Below are 17919 nucleotides of genomic sequence, written 5' to 3'. Positions count from 1 at the left end.
ATGTTTTGATTTCTCTTTCGCTCTCATTTTATTTATCTCAAATTTTATTTCTCTGAATTTATTCGTGATAAAATTCAAAATATATTTGTCATTATTCTAGTACAAAAAAATAACAAATATTTTAGAAAAGAACTTGTTTTCGATCGAAAAAAAGACAATTTTTATTCTCTGAGTATCCTCTAATTTAAAATTGATAGTAATCTCGCACCATCATTACAGCTCGTTGTTCATTTTAGATTTGATTTTTTTTCTTCTCTTAATCGTTAGACGTGATTAATAACTAATTAATTGGACAGTCCCCTTCATGTTGTAAACACCATTGTGGTTGTAGGCTTTCGGCTGCGATTCCGTTATCGACTAAACGTTCACGATGAATTAACATTCGAGGCTCTGCTTGTCTCCAGCTGTCCGATGGATCGGCCCACAATCGTTCGGCTAATGCACTAAGACGAGGCCAAATTCGGCCATCTAGCGTGTGATGATCGGTTTGTTCTGACCAAAGTGCAGCTTCGGCACCATAAAATTGTGACTTATGCTTTGCACCATAATGTGTGAAATTATTTTTGTACACCTTCTCCCAGCCAATGTACGGTGAACACCAGTTATTTCCTTCTGTGACCCAGGCACCAGAACCGCAATCCAAATAGAGACCATCATAATTGGACAAAATCAATTTATAACCTCTCTTCAATAAATCAGTTACTTTTGGATCGGCTCCCGTTGTCCAAATCTATGCGTGTATGAATAATGGATTTCGTTTTATCAGTGGAATTTTTTTACATCAAATTTATAATTGAATCGGATTATTTGAATTTAAATATGAAGTAAAACAAATTACCTGAATAATGTATCTTTCTTTGTCGAGATATTGTTCGACGTATGGAAGTTCTGTCAAATGGCTCGTCCACATAATGATTGGCACCTTCTTTCCGATGACTTTGTCCAAACGTTCAAGAGCTGTGTCTTGGAAATGACCCCACAATTTCATAAAATCGGACACTTGAAGGCCCCAGCCTTTTTTCAACATCCATTCTTGGATTTCGGTACTTGTGTTCCAGCATGAAGTTGACACTTCGTCGCCTCCCATGTGGAAAATGTCTGGCTTTTGGAATGCATCGTACATTTCACGATAAATGTCTTCGAGTATATCGTACAAATGATCTTTTGTTGGATCCAATTGGCCACATGGTGGTTCAACACAGTATTTCACCCATGGCTGAGCATTGAAGCAGGCAGTCACATTTTTACGTTGCCATCCCTCGCCAACATGAGCCGGAGCATCAAATTCGGGCAGCAATAATACACCACGAACGTGAGCATATTGATACAGCTAAATGGGAAGAAAAGCAAAAACCAAATTATTTTCAAATGGACAACGATAGAAATTTCATTCATCTTACATCGATAATGTCTTTGATGGTGTACACTTTGTCCGGTGCATAGGCGCCAATTTCGGATAGATCGGGATGTGATTTAAGTACAAGTGGGAAACTTTGTGAATCAGTCATGTGCCAATGGAACACATTCAATTTAACCATTGCCATGGCATCTGGAAGAAAATGGATTTTTTTTGTAAATGAAAATGTCATTCAAGCAACAAAAAAATCTTTTAAAAAAATTCTATACCGATTGCCCGCTTAATTGATGTAACGTCGAAGTAATTCCGTGATGTGTCCAATAGGAAACCTCTGTGTGGGAATACGGGCTTGTCTTCAATTTCGAAATCACCGACAACTTGCAATTCCCGTCGAATGTCATCGAAGACAATCAACTGTGAAATGGTTTCTAACGCATGACGTGCGCCGAAAATGGTGTCAGCCTTTACTTTCATAATGACAACTCCGGTATTTTCGTAGCCCTGAATTAAGTATGCTTCATTTGTGTCTAAGCCTAACTTGGCATTTTCATCCTTAACATCGATCATGATCATCAAATGAGCGGCACTGCCATCATCCTTTACTTTCGTATAATTCGGCACTTTGGCTAAAATTTGTTCGCGCAATCGTTGCTCATTCGATCGCCAGAATAAATCGTTTCGTTTCGATTGATTGATTAAATTGAACTGGATTTCGGTCGGACTGAGCCGAGCCATTTTGCCTCGTAGCGTTGCTTTGCCATTCACACGTGGCCACAGCGTTCCGGGATGTTCACCGCAAAATAACCGACATACTTGCAAACTGACGGCCGTCTTCTCATCAGTCAATTGAACGCGTTCACATTGATTTTTACGGCATTCATAACTCCAATGCGAACTAAACAAATGGAAGAAAACATTTTTTAGGTTAACTATTTGTTTCTGTTTCTCTCTCGTCTTTCAATTTTTCACAATCAATGACATTATATAATTGCTTTCTTTTAGATTGGCAAAATATTAGGTGTTTGAGTGTAGTAGTAGTAGGCATACACTATAAAATGAAACAACCTTTAAGTACATACATACAATTTTAGAAAGCACGTATTTCGCTATAACCGATCATATGATCGTTGTATTTTTCTGTTGTTTTGGAAAATTATTGATATCTGATCAAACGCTTAATTGTTCAAAATAATTCCCATAAATTTAAAGGTTATTCACGGAATTACAGTACGATACCGAGGAAAAATAAAACAAACGCAAAAAAAAAACGCGAAAAAAATTGTAAAATGCATGCAATTCAATTTGCCAATTATAATGCAACGTCAATGCTAAATACTTTATGTTGTTAGAATAATAAATGTTTACCTGGCAAAAGCACCGCTAACTATCGCCAATAAAGCGATTCCTAATAGATAGGATCCGTTCATAATTCTGTCGTCTCAACTGCTTTCAGCGAAAAATAGAGAAAGAAATCTACATATTAATTCATGAGATGTGTAACAGATAGAATGTTACAAATATGTAAATTATGTAAATTCAACGAAAAAAACACACACGAAAAAACTAACAAAAACAAAATTTGTCACACATTCTTATAAATACTTTCCAATATTTACTATTTGCGTGTCTTATATTGATACCTTTTGTTGTTGATATTCCAACACTGTGTCGATTTCCTTCACGTTCGGTTAGTGGTTGGCACACTACTGGATAATGTTTTGTTGGCCAAACTCATTATATAGTAAACGGCGGCGGCTGTCTTTCTCTCGCACACACAATTCCGTCTCGATCGAAAAATTCCAGAGATGGAGTATATGTATATCAATTCGTTGTATTTACTGTACTCCGTACAGAACAGTATATATACATTGATATACCTTTGCGTTCGCTGTCACAAAAGTAGTAGCTGACGCATGCGCTCAACGCGTTAAACGCAAAGGTATACGTTTTAGTATATACCGATACACATTTCCATACACTTATGGTAAACGATGAACCATCTCTGAAAAATTCTAACAGAACAACGATAACGCAATGGAAAATTTTGGTTGAATACCATTTTAAAAAAAACTCGTTTCATCATCGAATCGAAAATAGTGGGAAAAAATGTTCAACCGAATTTTTTTTTCACATTTGGTTCACTCAAATAATAATCGGATTGCAAGCAATGAACTTGGAACACAAAATGTAATAAAAATAAAACAAATTATCGGAAACCTGCAAAGTGTCTTCTCTCCCTTATTTTTGGATGCAAGCCAATTATGGTGACGATTTAAACTATAAACTGAGCCGATATTATCGTAAGAAACACGAAATTATGAGCCTATTAGCTGTGCACACACGCTACCAAATTTGTATAAACAAATGGTTTTATTTTTTGGATAACCGCAATTTTCGATAAAAAAAAAACAAATGACAACATACTCGTTTTTAGTGTCATCAGCATCACACCTGAATGTGTTGCGCTTACTTGGATTGTATTGTACTGTGTGTGTTTGGGATGTCGACATGCGGATAAGAAACACTCTATTCAATTGACACATGTGTTGTGCGTCAAATGTTGAGATGTCAATCCGCTACGTATGTATTGCGCTTCTTTCAAAATGCATTGCATCTATGGAACCGATAGATGGCTACGAGCGGATGATGAAAATGTGTATTTTGTACGACGAAAATGTATTTTTTTGTACAACGTAGAAAAATCTGTTATATTCATTCCAGTATGATGTGGTCATTTTAAAGTTTTCAACAAATTCCTTTTAATACTTTCATCTTGATAATATTTTTTTTATCTTTTGCCATTAATCTTTTATCGCTTTTAGACGGGCAAAAATTGTACATAAATCGGAGATTTTTTTTTTTTCAAGAACAAAGTCATTCGTTTGCCATTCTCACAAACAGAGCGAATAAAAACAAATTAATGCATCCAATGAAGTCCCGTTATAATTTATGTAAAATTATTATATAGATACCGTTGGGTGATTTATTTCGAAAGGAATTTCTGGACTGATTTTCAATTTGAAAAATAAAATTGGTTCAACAAAATATATCACACGTGTATACTTTGTTTGGATCATATGACTTTAATGGAAATAACCTTGTGCAGCTTGGCGTCATTTCCTCCACTTCCATATGTTTGCAATGATGTTTGAACTTTGACAAGCAAGCTTCTATAATACAAATTAAATGCGAGTGAAATCGTCGATTAATGATCGAACTACTTTAAATATTTTTGCATCAATTTTCAATTTTAAATGTTTTTACTATTTCGATTGACAATCAACTTTTTTTGACGACGAAGTGGACTTTTTTGATTTCCACAAAGAAGCTGTCGTTGAATTTTTCAACAAAATATTCGTCTTCTTCCGTTTTCTTTCTTTTTACCTTGAATCAACAGGAACATTTTATTTTCAATGCAATGTTTTGCTATATCAATTCCAATAGAGAAGTAATGATGGGTTGCGTTAAATCCAACCGATCTCATGCAGTCATATATCAAACCATGGATCAACAACCACATTTATATACAAATTCTTCGTGGTTTTATTCTATTTCCTTTTCTATTTTTACTTGAGGGAAACTGTGCATAAATGATTTTGTCGGAAGAATTATTTTTAAGAACTAATTTGGGTTATTCATTTTGAGAGGAAACTGTTTTTAATTTTCAACAACAAATTTGATCTGTCATACGAATGGTTTTAATCGCATGATAAAAAAAAAATATTCACTCTCATTGATGCAATATGTGACTTTCTTAATTAAGATTTACACTGGGAATTCAATCAACCGACTTGAATTTCTAAAGAATGAATTTCCCTGAACAATAAAACACCAGAAACATACTTTATTAAACGTGAGATCATTTATTATTTAATTTATTTATTTATTTATTCCACCGTCTAATCACAGACTGAATATCATTATACATTTCATTTACAATTTGAATTTTACACAAGTAGTGAGACACTCCCGAATCGAACGGCCTAGCCACCAGCCCTAATGGCTTCGAAGTGGCGTTCTGCGGCCCCCGACCGTGTTCACCACTATTCACTATGCATACAATTCTTCGAAAATACTGCTGTCTAAGTTGGATACGTTTCTACTAAATATTTGCCTTGATGCTGAGTCTAAGAACGATTGCCTTACTTTGTTAAAATTTCTACACGCTACAATAAATGGCTGATTACGAGCATAGTCTGTGCCATAAGTTTCAATTCTAAATAAATCTCTATTTTTTACATTTCTTTGGTTTTTGTTGTCTAATCGTCTTGTATACACAATTCTTTCTCTGAGTGCTGTGCAAATCAACTTTCCTAGGAGGAGATCATAGATTAATAATACTGAGGCATTTATACGCCGCCTCCAAAGTGGTTGAATATTCAAATTATCACATCTTAATTGATACGATGGCAACCTGTGATTCAGTCAGTTGAAGAATTGATTTTTTCTATTTAACTATAAAAGATAAAAAAATTTACGGGTAACTAAAATAGTGATACCAAGCTAGTAAGAGAAATAAATTGTATTTCCTCAAATCCATATTTTTCAGCGCTATAAGAAATGTTGGGTTAAAGGTCCGGTTTTTTTCTAATATTTTTAAAATAATTTCTAACCGATTTGTAGGATTGAAGAGACCTTCTGTTTTTCACTCATATTGATTATTCAATTTCAAAAAGGCGCAACATTTTTCAAAACTGAAAAAAATACAAGATCTTGTAATTCATTGTTCTATAATTTTTTTCCAACTAATTTCGATTACAAACATTTCATGTAGTGCGAAAAAAATATAGTTTCCTGTGAAGTGAAATAATACCAAATAGCTATCAAGAACTTGTTTTCTTCAATATGAAAGACATTCACTTATCCTAAATACAAATTACGTCGAATAAATTCTTTGGAATACCTCCACTTTAGAAGGAAAAATGAAATCGACCTTAGCATACAATTATATGGTACCCCATTTGTTTAGAATATACAAATCTACCATTTATACTCCGAATATTGTCGAAATTCATAATCTTCTTTGTACAACGACCTCATGGCTGAGCCTCGTTTCAACGTAATGGAGCCCATTTTTGTCGTATTCATGGCCCATTTTGTCGCAAGGACAACTTTTTCTGGTAGATAGAGTGTGATTGGATGGGCATTTGCTGAAAATTTTCTTTCACGATCAAATGCTGACAAATTGATAACATCATTTTTGAAATGAATACCCGACCGTAGGGTACGAACCCGTATTTCTTTTACATTTGGCGCATCACGTATAAATGTTAGAACTTCATTGGAACTTGCGTCGAACAGGCAAACTCGTTCGACATTCACTTGATTTTTTGCAAGTGTTTGCAAATCGTGAGATTCAGCATAATCAACATACAGTTCTTTCAAGCCCAATATTTGTGGTAAAGTTGCGATCTTTTGTTTTAAATACAATGTCGTTAATCCTGGTAACGACGCGATCAAATTAACAGTTTCTATTTTCTGTCTAGTAAGCTCTAACTTCAATCGTTTATAGAAACCTTGTTCGTAGAGTTTATTGATAAAGTCGCATAGACGAGCGGTATCTTCGGAATCGCATACTCTCATGAGGCTCAGGATTTTAAACCTTATAGTTGTGTCTAAGAAAATGCCATTAAGGGAAAGAAAGGATCGAGAATCAGTTGAAAACAATTGAATGCTTGCATTTTGTTTGAAAAAATTTCCCAACCGAAAGTAATAAATCGGAATGGAGCTAGGATCCATGTTGAAACAATTCAAGTCTTCAACATGAAGGTATTTTAATTTTGTGTATGGATATCTTAACAGTTCATCACCATAGTTACACCATTTTATGGTCAAAAATTCCAAATTAGTGCACCACTTGCTGAGAAATTCGTGTACCACTTGCAGAGAGTGGTCATATTGATGGATACGCAATGTAATTTCCAAGCTTTCTATTTGGGATAAATATCTTCTACCTCTGGTAAGTGTACGGTATGCGTCATTTGAATAAAAGTTGCGACATAACGATCTCTGAATTGCAAGTCGTGTGACCAAATGTGGATAATTTGATGTATCCAGTTTTTCAAAATAATAGGGACCGTTCTTTGCAAGAGACTTAGCAGATCCAAGTAGTTTGCGTGGAAATTCGGTTTTAATGTGGTAGTCAATGATCTGTTTGAATCGTTTACATACTAGACGGAATGCAAGTAAATCGGAAAACGAAAGCCACTCGAATAATTCTTCGAAGCAATCTACGTTCAACTTGAATATTGGCGATGACTTTGAAGCGATAGATTCTGTCTCTCCATACAATACATCACTGCTATTCGCCGAATCCTCTGCAGACATGTTTGATTTGGCTTCCAACCCTTCCCCTTTGTCGTCCATTTTTAATTTGCTCCAAATACTTTCAAAATTGTTTGGCTGGTAGCTTAATCGCTGACTCTGTGAAATTTTAAAGAAACAATTAACTTATTTTTACTAGGGGACAGACACGATTAAAAAAGTAGTGATATTTCGTTTAAAAATAGCAAAATTAGCAGAAATTAGAGAGACTGAAACTTTTTTGTTCCATACATTAAGCATTGCCAATACATTTCCTTATGGAAGTTGTTTTGTTTATTTACCGTTATTTTTCAACAAGTCTGCCTATATCAACGCATTGCACTGTGCATAGTATATGTCCATAAGAAATACACAGAGACAATGCAAAAAGATAGGCAGATTTGTTTACAAACAACAATAAATAAACAAAACAAAAATCTCCATAAGGAATGCATTGGTAATGCTAAATGTATGGAAGAAAAAACTAAAAAATTAGCAAAAACTCATAGAATCAGAAGAAACAATGGAAAAATCGTTCAAAACAGTTGAATTAGGACAAATTGATACCGTGTCTTGCCCCCAGTATTTTTATCACTTCTCAAACACTTTTCATTATCACATATTAAACGAAAAAAAGAAGCGTTCATCTTGTATTGTGATCTGGAATCGATACAAATAAAAGTCTATAAAATACAAACAGCAACTTCGGAAAAGATTTATTTTTGCAAATTGAGAAAATAGAATGCATTTTCAAGCAACATGGTTTAAAAGTTACCTTAGCTCAATTTCCAGTTTACCATATATAACCAATTTGTTCTTTGTAAAACATAAAACTGTGAATGAATTATGTCAGATGTCATTTTATTCCATTTTGTACTTCAATGAAAAGTATACCCAAAGTACTAAAAAGCAGACAAGGAGACAAGTACTAAACAATTTAATTTGAAAAAGTAATCACACGTTGGCACAATGTGAAACGATTCAATTCTGCTGATTCTTCATATTTATTCAATGCAAATATTTTATGTTTTTATTGTTAGTTTATATTGAAAATATCCATTTTCGTTTTTCGTAGTGTTGTAATTTTCTTCTTCTTGTATTATGTAGCCTCTTCATTTGATGGTGAAACATTTCTCTTTGTATTCTTCTTTGTTGTTGCTGTTGCTGTTGCTGTTGCTGTTGTGCTCGAGGGAGGTCGGAAATACCCTGGGCGATTGTAAATGCACATTCTGTAAAACAAAAGGGATGATACGAAGTTTAGATCAAGCTTGCGTTCTCAAATCTATGTTATATGCATTCAAATACGAAAAAACGATCTTGTTTGAATCATTGTAAACTAAATTTTTAAAAACAAAAAACAGATAATTTGAAGAAAAAAAAAGTACTGTAATTACCTAAAACAGTTCGTCGAAACAGCAACGTTTTAGTGTTAAATGCGATAACTCGGTGGATTTATGTTGATCAAAGTAGTGTAGACACGATACCAGATTCCAAATAAAGTGTGATTTTATTTTGGGATGTTGTATTATTTCTTCTCAGCTCGTTCAAAGCTTTGATATCAATGACCTTAGTAGAGATACTTTCGCCATTCTTTTTCTCGGCCAAATTACGTACCGTCAGTTGAATCAAGTGGTTTATTTTCAAAAACTGTTCCATCTCTGTAGGTTCTGCATCTTCCAGGTAAATACGTTGTATGTTATTGGCTTTTCGAACTAAACATTCTAGTTCCTTGATTTGTGATCCACCAAAATGCACATTTTTTAGGCTCGTTATGGGCTCCAAATCGTTCGTATCAATGATTGCATCCATGGTTAATTTCACCATATTCAAACGCCCCAATTCGATGAGTGTGCTTTGATCAATTCTGAAGTCTATAGTCACATTCAGTTTTTTATAAACGTTTGCTTCGAAAAGTTGACGTAAATCTCCAAAAACCGTTGAGATGTCACATTCTTCAGTGCCTCCTTCTAAAATGATCAATGTCTCAAGAGCTGCTGACCGTAATGCAACTTTTAGTAAAGGCAGCGCATTTACTGTTGTCCGAAACACTTTTATTGTGGGATGATTCCGGAAAAATTCGGCAAACTGTGCAATTCCGACGTCTGTGCAATCGTCTTTTCGATGAACGCTCAATATGTCGAGTGATGTTAAATTCGGCATCACCATGTTCATCCAGCTATGGTTGTTTTCTTCCACAAAAGATATGTTACGTATTAAAAGGAATTTTAAGACTTTACATTGTCCAAACAAAATTGTGTGCACTTCTTCGATCAGACTTGGCAAAAAATCCACATCTAACACTATAATATTTTCGAAAATATCTTTGACTAATCTGATACCATCTAATGTCAAACTGTTTCCAGGTTCATTGATTGCAATTCCCAACGCTTTGATAAGTTTATATTCGTCTTTCTTTGTTTCTTCAATCAAACGGTTACATTCACCATCGTCTTTCAATATCACACGTCGAAAACCAAGACGTACATTCTCATGTTGGGTAGCTAGCACATAATCTACAGCCGATTGAAAGGCTTTATTTACGAAGCGCACATTTTTCAATTGTTCTAAATTTAGAGGATTACAAATCCTCTGCAATATTTCCAATGGTAAATCTTTAATTTCGATCGACATTTTTTCACTGTTTTGTAGAATGCAAACAACTAGTCTCTTATCACGCAGCACGTGTAAAAAATAGCAAGTTAAAATTTTTTGTGTGTCTCTTAATTGTGCACGAATACATACAGAATGATACAGCCGGCTGCCGGTATGTGTATAAACAGCGTAGCGAATACTGATTTGAATAAAACCTCTCTCTTTATCTCTCCCTCCCTCAATCTGTCTGCTTATTTTCTTTTCTCATTTTCTCTTTACAGAACACACAACCGGCATATGCACATAGTTGACAGTTTCACAATCACCGATTAACGTAATAAATTTGATTTGACCAGAACATTTTATTTATGATAAAAGTATAATCACGTTGCCTAGGAAATATGTTTAAAGCCAATATATTTTCTTTGCATCAAATTTTCCTTTTCTTCATTTTTGGCAACGAAAAAATCATCCAAGAACCAAATTATGAATATTTCGACCGATAAACAATTTTGGATTTGAGCGAAAACAATTTCGATGTTCATTGAACGCACCCATACTATGTTTGACAGTTGCACTCTAATACATCAACATGAAAGGCATTTATTTGTTGACGTATCGCCATATGAGACATTCGCAAGAAAACAAAAGTGGTATTTCACACAGTCTTCCGTGGTTCAATTTGATCAAAACACAAGAGCATCAAGAAGAAATCGTATTTATTAGTTATTTGGTAGGATAAAGAAGCCGCTAAAATGGATCCAGCACTTTTAAGAGAACGGGAAGCGTTCAAAAAGCGGGCTATGGCCACTCCAACGTAAGTTACCAACGAATTGAATTCAAGGCTGGTGTATTTCTCTTCTCTAATTCGGATTAATTTCATTATCTAGCGTGGAGAAAAAGAGCCGACCCGAAGCGACCGTAAAAGATGTTCCCAAACCAAAAGTTCGACCGCCGAGCGCAGCACCCAAATTGGATGCATCAAAGTATGCCGAGAATCTAAAATTGACTATGGCCCAACACCAAGAACAAGAAACTAATTGTTTTTTTTTCTGTTTGTTCTGTACATTTTAGCTACAAAACCATGGCTGGAAGTTCACAGTACCGTTTTGGTGTGCTGGCGAAAATTGTGAAACATATGCGAAATCGGCATTTAGAAGGCGAAGACCACATGTTGACGTTAGACGATATTCTGGATGAAACCAATCAGCTGGATGTCGGTTCATCGGTGAAAAATGTATGTCAATCATAGAAACTGAAGAAACCATATGATTTACCTTTATTTTAAATTCTTTCATTTGTCAGTGGTTACAAACCGAAGCTCTTCAAGAGAACCCAAAAATTGATGTGTCTCTAGATAAATTGCGATTTGCTTTCAAACCTGTCTTCAAATTGAAAGACGGCAAAAGTTTGATTAAGCTATTGAAACAATACGATTTAAAAGGTCTGGGCGGTATCATGTTAGAAGAGATTCAAGAATCGTTGCCACACTGCGAAAAAGTCCTCAAGAACTATGCAAAATTTATTCTTTACATCACACGACCAACCGATAAAAAGAAAATCGTTTTCTACAATGACAAATCGGCCGATATTACGGTACGTTGAGCTATAATAACTCTTCTTCTTTTTAAATCAACAATTAATTAAATGAATGTTGACACAGGTTGACGAAGAGTTTAAAAAACTCTGGCGATCAATTCCAGTCGATTCAATGGAAGATGCCAAAATCGCAGAATATCTCGAGAAACAAGGTAATTCATTTGATTGTGGTTCGATGCAGCGAAACGATTTATTGATTGCCGTTGATATTATTTTGTTTGTGCCACAGGAATTCGGTCAATGCAAGATCACGGTCCAAAGAAACCATTGGTGCCGAAGCGGAAGAAGGCTCAATCGAAGAAGCGACAATTCAAAAAGCCTCGGGACAACGAGCATTTGGCTGATGTGCTTGTGACATACGAAGATAACACAATTACTCAAGAGGGCGCTAAAATAAAGCAATCGTAAACAAAACATTCGAAATTTGAATTTAAAAAAAAAATGAAACGAAAAATTTGTTGTAATGAAAATAAAAAAACAAACATTTTTCACGGATAAATTGTATTTTGTACATATTTCATTCACTTTCAATGAATTTACTCATATATCACTATCGGTTTGGAAAAAAAAATTCCAGACGATTCTCATTTTCCGCATGACATGTTATGTTTATAGTTTGAAGAAAAAAAAAATTCATAAATAATCAACGAAGAGAAGGTAATCTTTGTGGCTTTCGTCATCTTCTTTCCCACGACCCATGGTTGAATTAACAGACAGTTGGACAACATAAATATGAAATTGCCACACAATTTAAGATATTTTTCTTGAAAAAGATCGGAGACTAATTTACTTTCGCCTATTCACCATCATCCAATTGTTTTGATATTGCATTCTGAGTACAGTGGTTTCACGATGGGTCGCACACAGATAAATGGATAGGCTTATTGTGGTCATGGGGAAGTAATCACGGTTTGCATACTGGGATAAAAAGAAATGCGTACAGTAGCATACTCCACTTCCGCGTATGGAGATAGATAGATAGAGAGAGAGAGAGAGAGAGAGAGAGAGAGAGAGAGCGCGTGCGAGTTGAGAGTGGCGTAGCGACGACTAAGTGAGAGTGAATGAGAGGGAGAGTGAGTGATGGAGCGCGATAGCACACATAAAATGCTTGCTTACGCGGAAGCTCAAACAAAGCGGAAAATTTCATCGAAAAACACAACGAATAAATATGCTATAAATATATACATACAACCATTTAAACGCGTACACAAAACATGTGTGTATGGATGACGGCGCGCAATGTAGCACGCTGGGCCTGTTTGAAGATAAGGAAAATGTAGATATAGAGCTCTCTCTGGAAATCTGTGAAGAAAAATATGGGAAAAATATACGACGACAACGACAATGACGATACCGTGACAACACAGAGACCAAAACCGAATGTTCTCTCTTTCACACACACACGTACACAATTGTGTATGCATAATAACAGCAGCAGCAGCAGCAGCAGCAAGATGTGTGCATGTGATGGGTGAGGATCGCCTTGGATAGCATACAAAAATACAGTCGACCATGACCTGTTTTTCATTTTCTCCCTTGTTTTCCGATTTTACCATCCGCACACTTGTTATTGTTTTTGTTTTTCTTGGATTCTGTGTACATGGCAGCCTGCTGCTGGATCTGTGCTGCCTGCTAACTGCATGAGTGGTTGTGTGTTGAACATTTTTTTCCCCCAATTTCCCTTCTTTCATTTCCCGTTTTTTTTATTTTCATTGCTCCAAAACAGAGACGGAGAGAGCATTTTCCATCAATTGTCACCATCGAATGATGGAAATGTTCTTGGCAACCTTTACTCTGTTCGTCACATTGAATGCAATTTTGCATTTTGAACTTTCACACAAGTTTTACCCGTATTGTTCAAGTGCTTGATATATTAAATTAAAACTCAAACGACGAGCAAATCGACTGGTAAAATCAAACGGGAAGAGGAAAGAAAAAGAAGAAAGAATAATAAAATGTTCACACTGTTGTCTGTGGAACCGTTTCAATGGGACTCAAAAACTTAAAATCAATAAATAACCATCGGAAATCACGTGTTTGTGTCATTCGACTCAGTTAATCTTTATGTTTCAAGTGATATTATGCAATGGTTTTTTGAAAATAAAAGCAAAACAAGTGTAAATATCGCGTGCAAAGAATTTTGCAAATCGACTGAAAATAAACGAGTGAATCGTTGTGCCAAATAATTCGTTAGTAAACCAGCCAACCCAATCGAAAAAGGGGGGCCGGCATACAATGGAGCTTCCATCATTATCAAATACAATACATGCACAGCATCAATATCAATCAAATTCGGATTACAACACAATTGACGTGGAAATTGGGTAGAACAAAACCGATTTCACATCATTAACAACAACCAAATTGAACTAAAGCAACAACATTTTCGATACGTTCCTTTCCAAAGAAGATGGTTGATCAAAATAGGTAAATTATGATGTTGTTTGAAATGATGCGCACAAATAAATGAAGCGTTTTAGTTCGAAGAAGGAACAACAAAAAGGATTTGCATAGAATCCACACGCTCAAATGAGAATGTATCAACAAATAATAATGTCATGTTAATAAAGTACATACAGTGGAAAAAGGAGGAGGAAAATCAATAAATGTGCATGTAAACAGACAACGAACGAGAATGAAGTTTCAAAGAAATGGAATTTATGTGACAAGATTGCATATTGAAAGCGAAAAAAAAAACAAACAAGCAAATACACATCCGATAAATTCTCCATTGCTTTGGTGCATTTGAAATAGGCAGAAGCACACGGACCGAAGCCACGTTGACAAATCACAACCAAATACAAACTCGCTAAATCGATAAACTTTAAATATGCATGCATTTGATAGAGAAAAAAAGGCCAATGTTTGTTTTGTGGTCGCACATTTTCAATGACCAATACATACGAATACAAAATACGCTTTGCGTAAATGCTTTGTTTTTTTGTTGTCGATTTTTTTTCGCTCTACTCTTCAAACAGAAAATTATGTGGTGTGTCAGTTAACGTTGACAATGATTCGTATTTATGAAAAAAAAAAAAGATTTGAATATTCTCACATTTCGCATATGATGATGTTTATGTTTTGTGTTGTTACAGTGTAGCGACCACCACCAATACTATACAAATTACGTTACAAATGCAAATCGAAAATCCAGAAACGTCCTTAACACCGCCAACACCATCGAGTCCGGGTCGTGATGCCCAAAGTCCCGAAGGTATTGCATCGCTTAGTTCGGGTTCCAGCGACAATGCACTGGGTAAATACAATTTAATTAAACAATCTTTTATTTCGCTTCTCGGCAATTGGAATGGATCGTGATTTCAAAGCCATTCTCAACCATATTTTTTATCATTTCCATTGTTTTCTCTCTGAAATAAATCTACCCACACCAGCGCAAAACCAAGAAAGATGGTCGGAAAGATTTATGATTGAAAGTTTTGCACTTTTCTGAAACAGAAAAACAATTCAATTATAAACTCAGTACTCCGTATGTATATAAAAAAAATGAAATGAAAGCAAATTGTATAACAAAGCAGAATGTGCAAGAAAACCTGTGGAAATATCACACATACACAATGTGTGGATGGTCGTAATAGAAGAAATCTTAATTAAAAGTACGGAACTTTTGAAGTTTATCCATTTTCATTCCTGTGAATGATGTGGACGATGATACGCTCTCGCTAGTTTATTTGAACTTCTAGACAAACTACTTTTCCCGAATTGCATTACAACAACTGCCATGTTTCATGTCTTAAACTTACGTTTTATAATCGAAACAAGGAGAAAGAAGAAAAAAAACAGCAGATCGCTAACAAAATGTGGTGATGAATAAGAAGTGTTGAACAAAAGTTGTCACTCCAATGACCACAACGACGACAACGACATTTCGGAATAGCTCAAGAGAGAAAAAGTGTTAAGTGAAGATAAAAGAAGAAGTTAAAACGATGACAAAAAGAGCAGTTTTTTACTTCGAAAATATGAAACATTATTGTTTTCATTTTCAAAGAGCCGAAAATGCGAAACGGGCTGCGCTCGTGTTTGAGCATGTACTTAAAATTCATTCATGTGAACCCCGATGATCTGAAGAATGGTGTTTGCTTTGTCCATTATAAATTATCAATTCAATACTCGCAGACTGTTTACAGCCTCCGCACACGGTGTGTGTTTGTGGACTCGCGCGCGTTCGCGCTTATGCATTTTAGAGTCAAGCGAGAGTGAGAGAGAGAGAGAGAAACCTAAATAAAGAAACTGAAAATTTGTACAACAAATTTAAGGCATTAGCAGTTTGGTGTTGATTTGGTTATGTTGTTGCTTGCTGTTTCTCTCTCTCTCTCTCTCGTTCGATTACCATTGGCCGCGATCCGTCTACATCGAAGGTAAATGAACTGCGAATGGCATGTTTAACATCTTTTGGTTTTTGGTTCAACCACAAGGGGAAGCGGTCATAGAATACATTTTGCGTTTGACGAAAAGCCTCGTGCCGTTTGGTAAATTGTAGCTCGCACTCGCTCCCTCACTCTCCACTCTCTCCCTCTCTCTCTCCCTCTCCCTCTCTCTCTCTCTCTCTCTGAACTGATCGCATGAATGATATAGTCATCCGATACGAGGAAAAAATAAACTCATTGCGAATTGCTCGCACTGTGTGAATGCGCTGCTGCTGCTGAACTGAACTAAGATCATCATACGATAAACAAGTCTCTTCGCATCGGTCCAATCCAAGCCGTGTGTGTTTGCATATGTCGGCAAATCGAGAAAGAAAGCAGAGCAAGAGAAAAAAAACAACAGCAGCAAAAACTGATGAACGACAAGGAAATAACGAAATTTATATTTATTACACAATCACTTCTCAATGGATATGCCATGCGACATTGATAAAAATAAAAGACGAGCTAAGAGCGAAACACCTTAGAAGTCACATCTTGTCTCTGTGTTACGGTACGATAATTCAGATGAACGCCTATGAGTAATGCAATAGAAAGAAAAACGCACAAACAAAGAAGCGATGCACACGGTGAGCTTTTATATATTGCTGTCATCAGATAAAAATCTAGTCAGATGAGAAGAAATTTCATTGTTCATGCAATAGACGCTATTAATTTATTTGGCTAGAAAAAGAGAAAAAGGTGCGTTTAATTTCCGAAGGAGATAGTCGCATGAATTGCCGAAAAAAAGGTTTGAATCCTAAACCATTTGAAATGTAAAAATAAATTTGAAATGGAAAAACTTTTTTTAGTCGTACATTCTGGTTCGGAAGCCACAATGTATGTGCATTTATGACTTTGAATGGAGCATGAACTTTTTGGGCGGCCTGAGTGATTGTATGTGAATGGTTTTTTTTTGTTTCGAATTGAAATTTCAAATATGCTTGGGTGTCGAAAATAAGAGAAAATCAAACATGTTTTCCAATCACCATATTCGACTGGCATTTGGAAATTTATCCATCGCAATTATTGGCTATTTTTTTTTCTGTTTCATTCATTTCTCGATACGTGCAATTATAAGTGTTGATGAAAATAGAAAAGAGTGGATGGAAAATGACCACATTTCTGTCTTTCGTTTTATGTTCTTTTTTGATGCATTGAATCGCAATTGCAAAAAGCAAACAAAGGCAAACCAGAGATAGAGATAAGCGCTTCATGGCAAAAAGAATTTTGATTTGATTTTCAATAGTAAATGCATTGCATTCGGTTTCCTTCTTTTATCGGCTGTTGTTATTCGATATATTCCGCTGGCACCGACACGTGAGTCTGAAAACCCCTCTATCTCTCTCGCGCTCTCGCGGTGAATTCCATGCAAAACTCAATCCGTATTTTATCAATTAAACGGATCGTTCCGTTAGAGTCTGACATAATACAGCATCTTTCTTTGTCTGTTTCCTTTTGTGTGGTTTTTCGCCATCAGTGTGTGGCGTGCGACCACAGATTGCACAGCCAAAGCCATTGGAATCTCGGAATGAAACGATGAAAACAGAAAACGAAACAAGGAGATCTATGTGCAAAAGAGAAAACAAGGCAGACAGCTAGAGAGAGAGAGAGAGAGAGAGAGAGAGAGAGAGAGAGAGAGAGAGA

General features: G+C 35.6%; 4 protein-coding genes across 8 annotated transcripts in view; 2 read left to right on the top strand and 2 right to left on the bottom strand.

Moving 5' to 3' along the window:
• Positions 1 to 3: 3 nt before the first annotated feature.
• LOC129579285 (chitooligosaccharidolytic beta-N-acetylglucosaminidase) lies at positions 4 to 3909 on the bottom strand. Of its 4 annotated transcripts, XM_055469212.1 has the most exons (8): positions 3782 to 3909; positions 3575 to 3700; positions 2998 to 3369; positions 2723 to 2800; positions 1627 to 2252; positions 1401 to 1549; positions 839 to 1330; positions 4 to 730 (listed from the first exon to the last, which is right to left on the bottom strand). In XM_055469212.1, exons 4-8 carry the CDS (start codon positions 2782 to 2784, stop codon positions 281 to 283), a joined length of 1779 nt encoding a protein of 592 aa, XP_055325187.1. In that variant the 5' UTR covers positions 2785 to 2800; positions 2998 to 3369; positions 3575 to 3700; positions 3782 to 3909; the 3' UTR covers positions 4 to 280. The 4 variants fall into 4 exon arrangements, with proteins under 4 accessions (XP_055325187.1, XP_055325190.1, XP_055325188.1 ...); XM_055469215.1 differs by having other exon boundaries at positions 2723 to 2803; positions 3575 to 3909; XM_055469213.1 differs by lacking the exon at positions 3575 to 3700.
• A 1290-nt stretch (positions 3910 to 5199) lies between these two features.
• Positions 5200 to 10813, bottom strand: LOC129579291 (uncharacterized). Of its 2 annotated transcripts, none has more exons than XM_055469229.1 (4): positions 9055 to 10813; positions 8436 to 8889; positions 8228 to 8320; positions 5200 to 7780 (listed from the first exon to the last, which is right to left on the bottom strand). In XM_055469229.1, the coding sequence occupies exon 4, from the start codon at positions 7721 to 7723 to the stop codon at positions 6338 to 6340; it is 1386 nt and encodes a 461-aa protein (XP_055325204.1). In that variant the 5' UTR covers positions 7724 to 7780; positions 8228 to 8320; positions 8436 to 8889; positions 9055 to 10813; the 3' UTR covers positions 5200 to 6337. Both variants share the same exon structure in this region, with proteins under 2 accessions (XP_055325204.1, XP_055325205.1).
• Positions 10814 to 10857: 44 nt separating this feature from the next.
• LOC129579293 (general transcription factor IIE subunit 2) lies at positions 10858 to 12355 on the top strand. Its single transcript, XM_055469232.1, has 6 exons — positions 10858 to 11069; positions 11143 to 11238; positions 11327 to 11489; positions 11558 to 11848; positions 11916 to 12003; positions 12081 to 12355. Exons 1-6 carry the CDS (start codon positions 11008 to 11010, stop codon positions 12257 to 12259), a joined length of 879 nt encoding a protein of 292 aa, XP_055325207.1. The 5' UTR covers positions 10858 to 11007; the 3' UTR covers positions 12260 to 12355.
• A 1183-nt stretch (positions 12356 to 13538) lies between these two features.
• The window catches only part of LOC129579289 (ecdysone-induced protein 78C), a 26036-nt gene continuing 21655 nt past the window's right edge, over positions 13539 to 17919 (top strand). The window contains exons 1-2 of the mRNA XM_055469228.1: positions 13539 to 14278; positions 14947 to 15107. Coding sequence (XP_055325203.1) covers positions 14262 to 14278; positions 14947 to 15107 — 178 coding nt within the window. The 5' untranslated portion in view covers positions 13539 to 14261. The remainder of the gene's footprint in view (positions 14279 to 14946; positions 15108 to 17919) is intronic.

Source organism: Sitodiplosis mosellana, unplaced genomic scaffold, assembly GCF_009176505.1.
Source record: "Sitodiplosis mosellana isolate CC-2019 unplaced genomic scaffold, AAFC_SMos_1.0 Smas_scaffold_6226, whole genome shotgun sequence".
In the NCBI taxonomy this organism is placed as follows: Eukaryota; Metazoa; Arthropoda; class Insecta; order Diptera; family Cecidomyiidae; genus Sitodiplosis; species Sitodiplosis mosellana.
The sequence above is the reverse complement of the archived record's forward strand: the minus strand, read 5'-3'. Positions and strand labels throughout refer to the sequence as shown.

Bases quoted from the DNA above. Each gene is read 5' to 3' on its own strand.
- LOC129579293 (XM_055469232.1), top strand. From the start codon at position 11,008: ATGGATCCAGCACTTTTAAGAGAACGGGAAGCGTTCAAAAAGCGGGCT. The intron at 11,070-11,142 runs GTAAGTTACCAA...TTCATTATCTAG, and splicing joins CGGGCTATGGCCACTCCAAC to CGTGGAGAAAAAGAGCCGAC. The intron at 11,490-11,557 runs GTATGTCAATCA...TTCATTTGTCAG, and splicing joins TCGGTTCATCGGTGAAAAAT to TGGTTACAAACCGAAGCTCT.
- LOC129579285 (XM_055469215.1), bottom strand. From the start codon at position 2,784: ATGAACGGATCCTATCTATTAGGAATCGCTTTATTGGCGATAGTTAGC. The intron at 1,331-1,400 runs GTAAGATGAATG...CTTCCCATTTAG, and splicing joins CCATCAAAGACATTATCGAT to CTGTATCAATATGCTCACGT. The intron at 731-838 runs GTAATTTGTTTT...ATACACGCATAG, and splicing joins AAGAAAGATACATTATTCAG to ATTTGGACAACGGGAGCCGA.
- LOC129579291 (XM_055469229.1), bottom strand. From the start codon at position 7,723: ATGGACGACAAAGGGGAAGGGTTGGAAGCCAAATCAAACATGTCTGCA.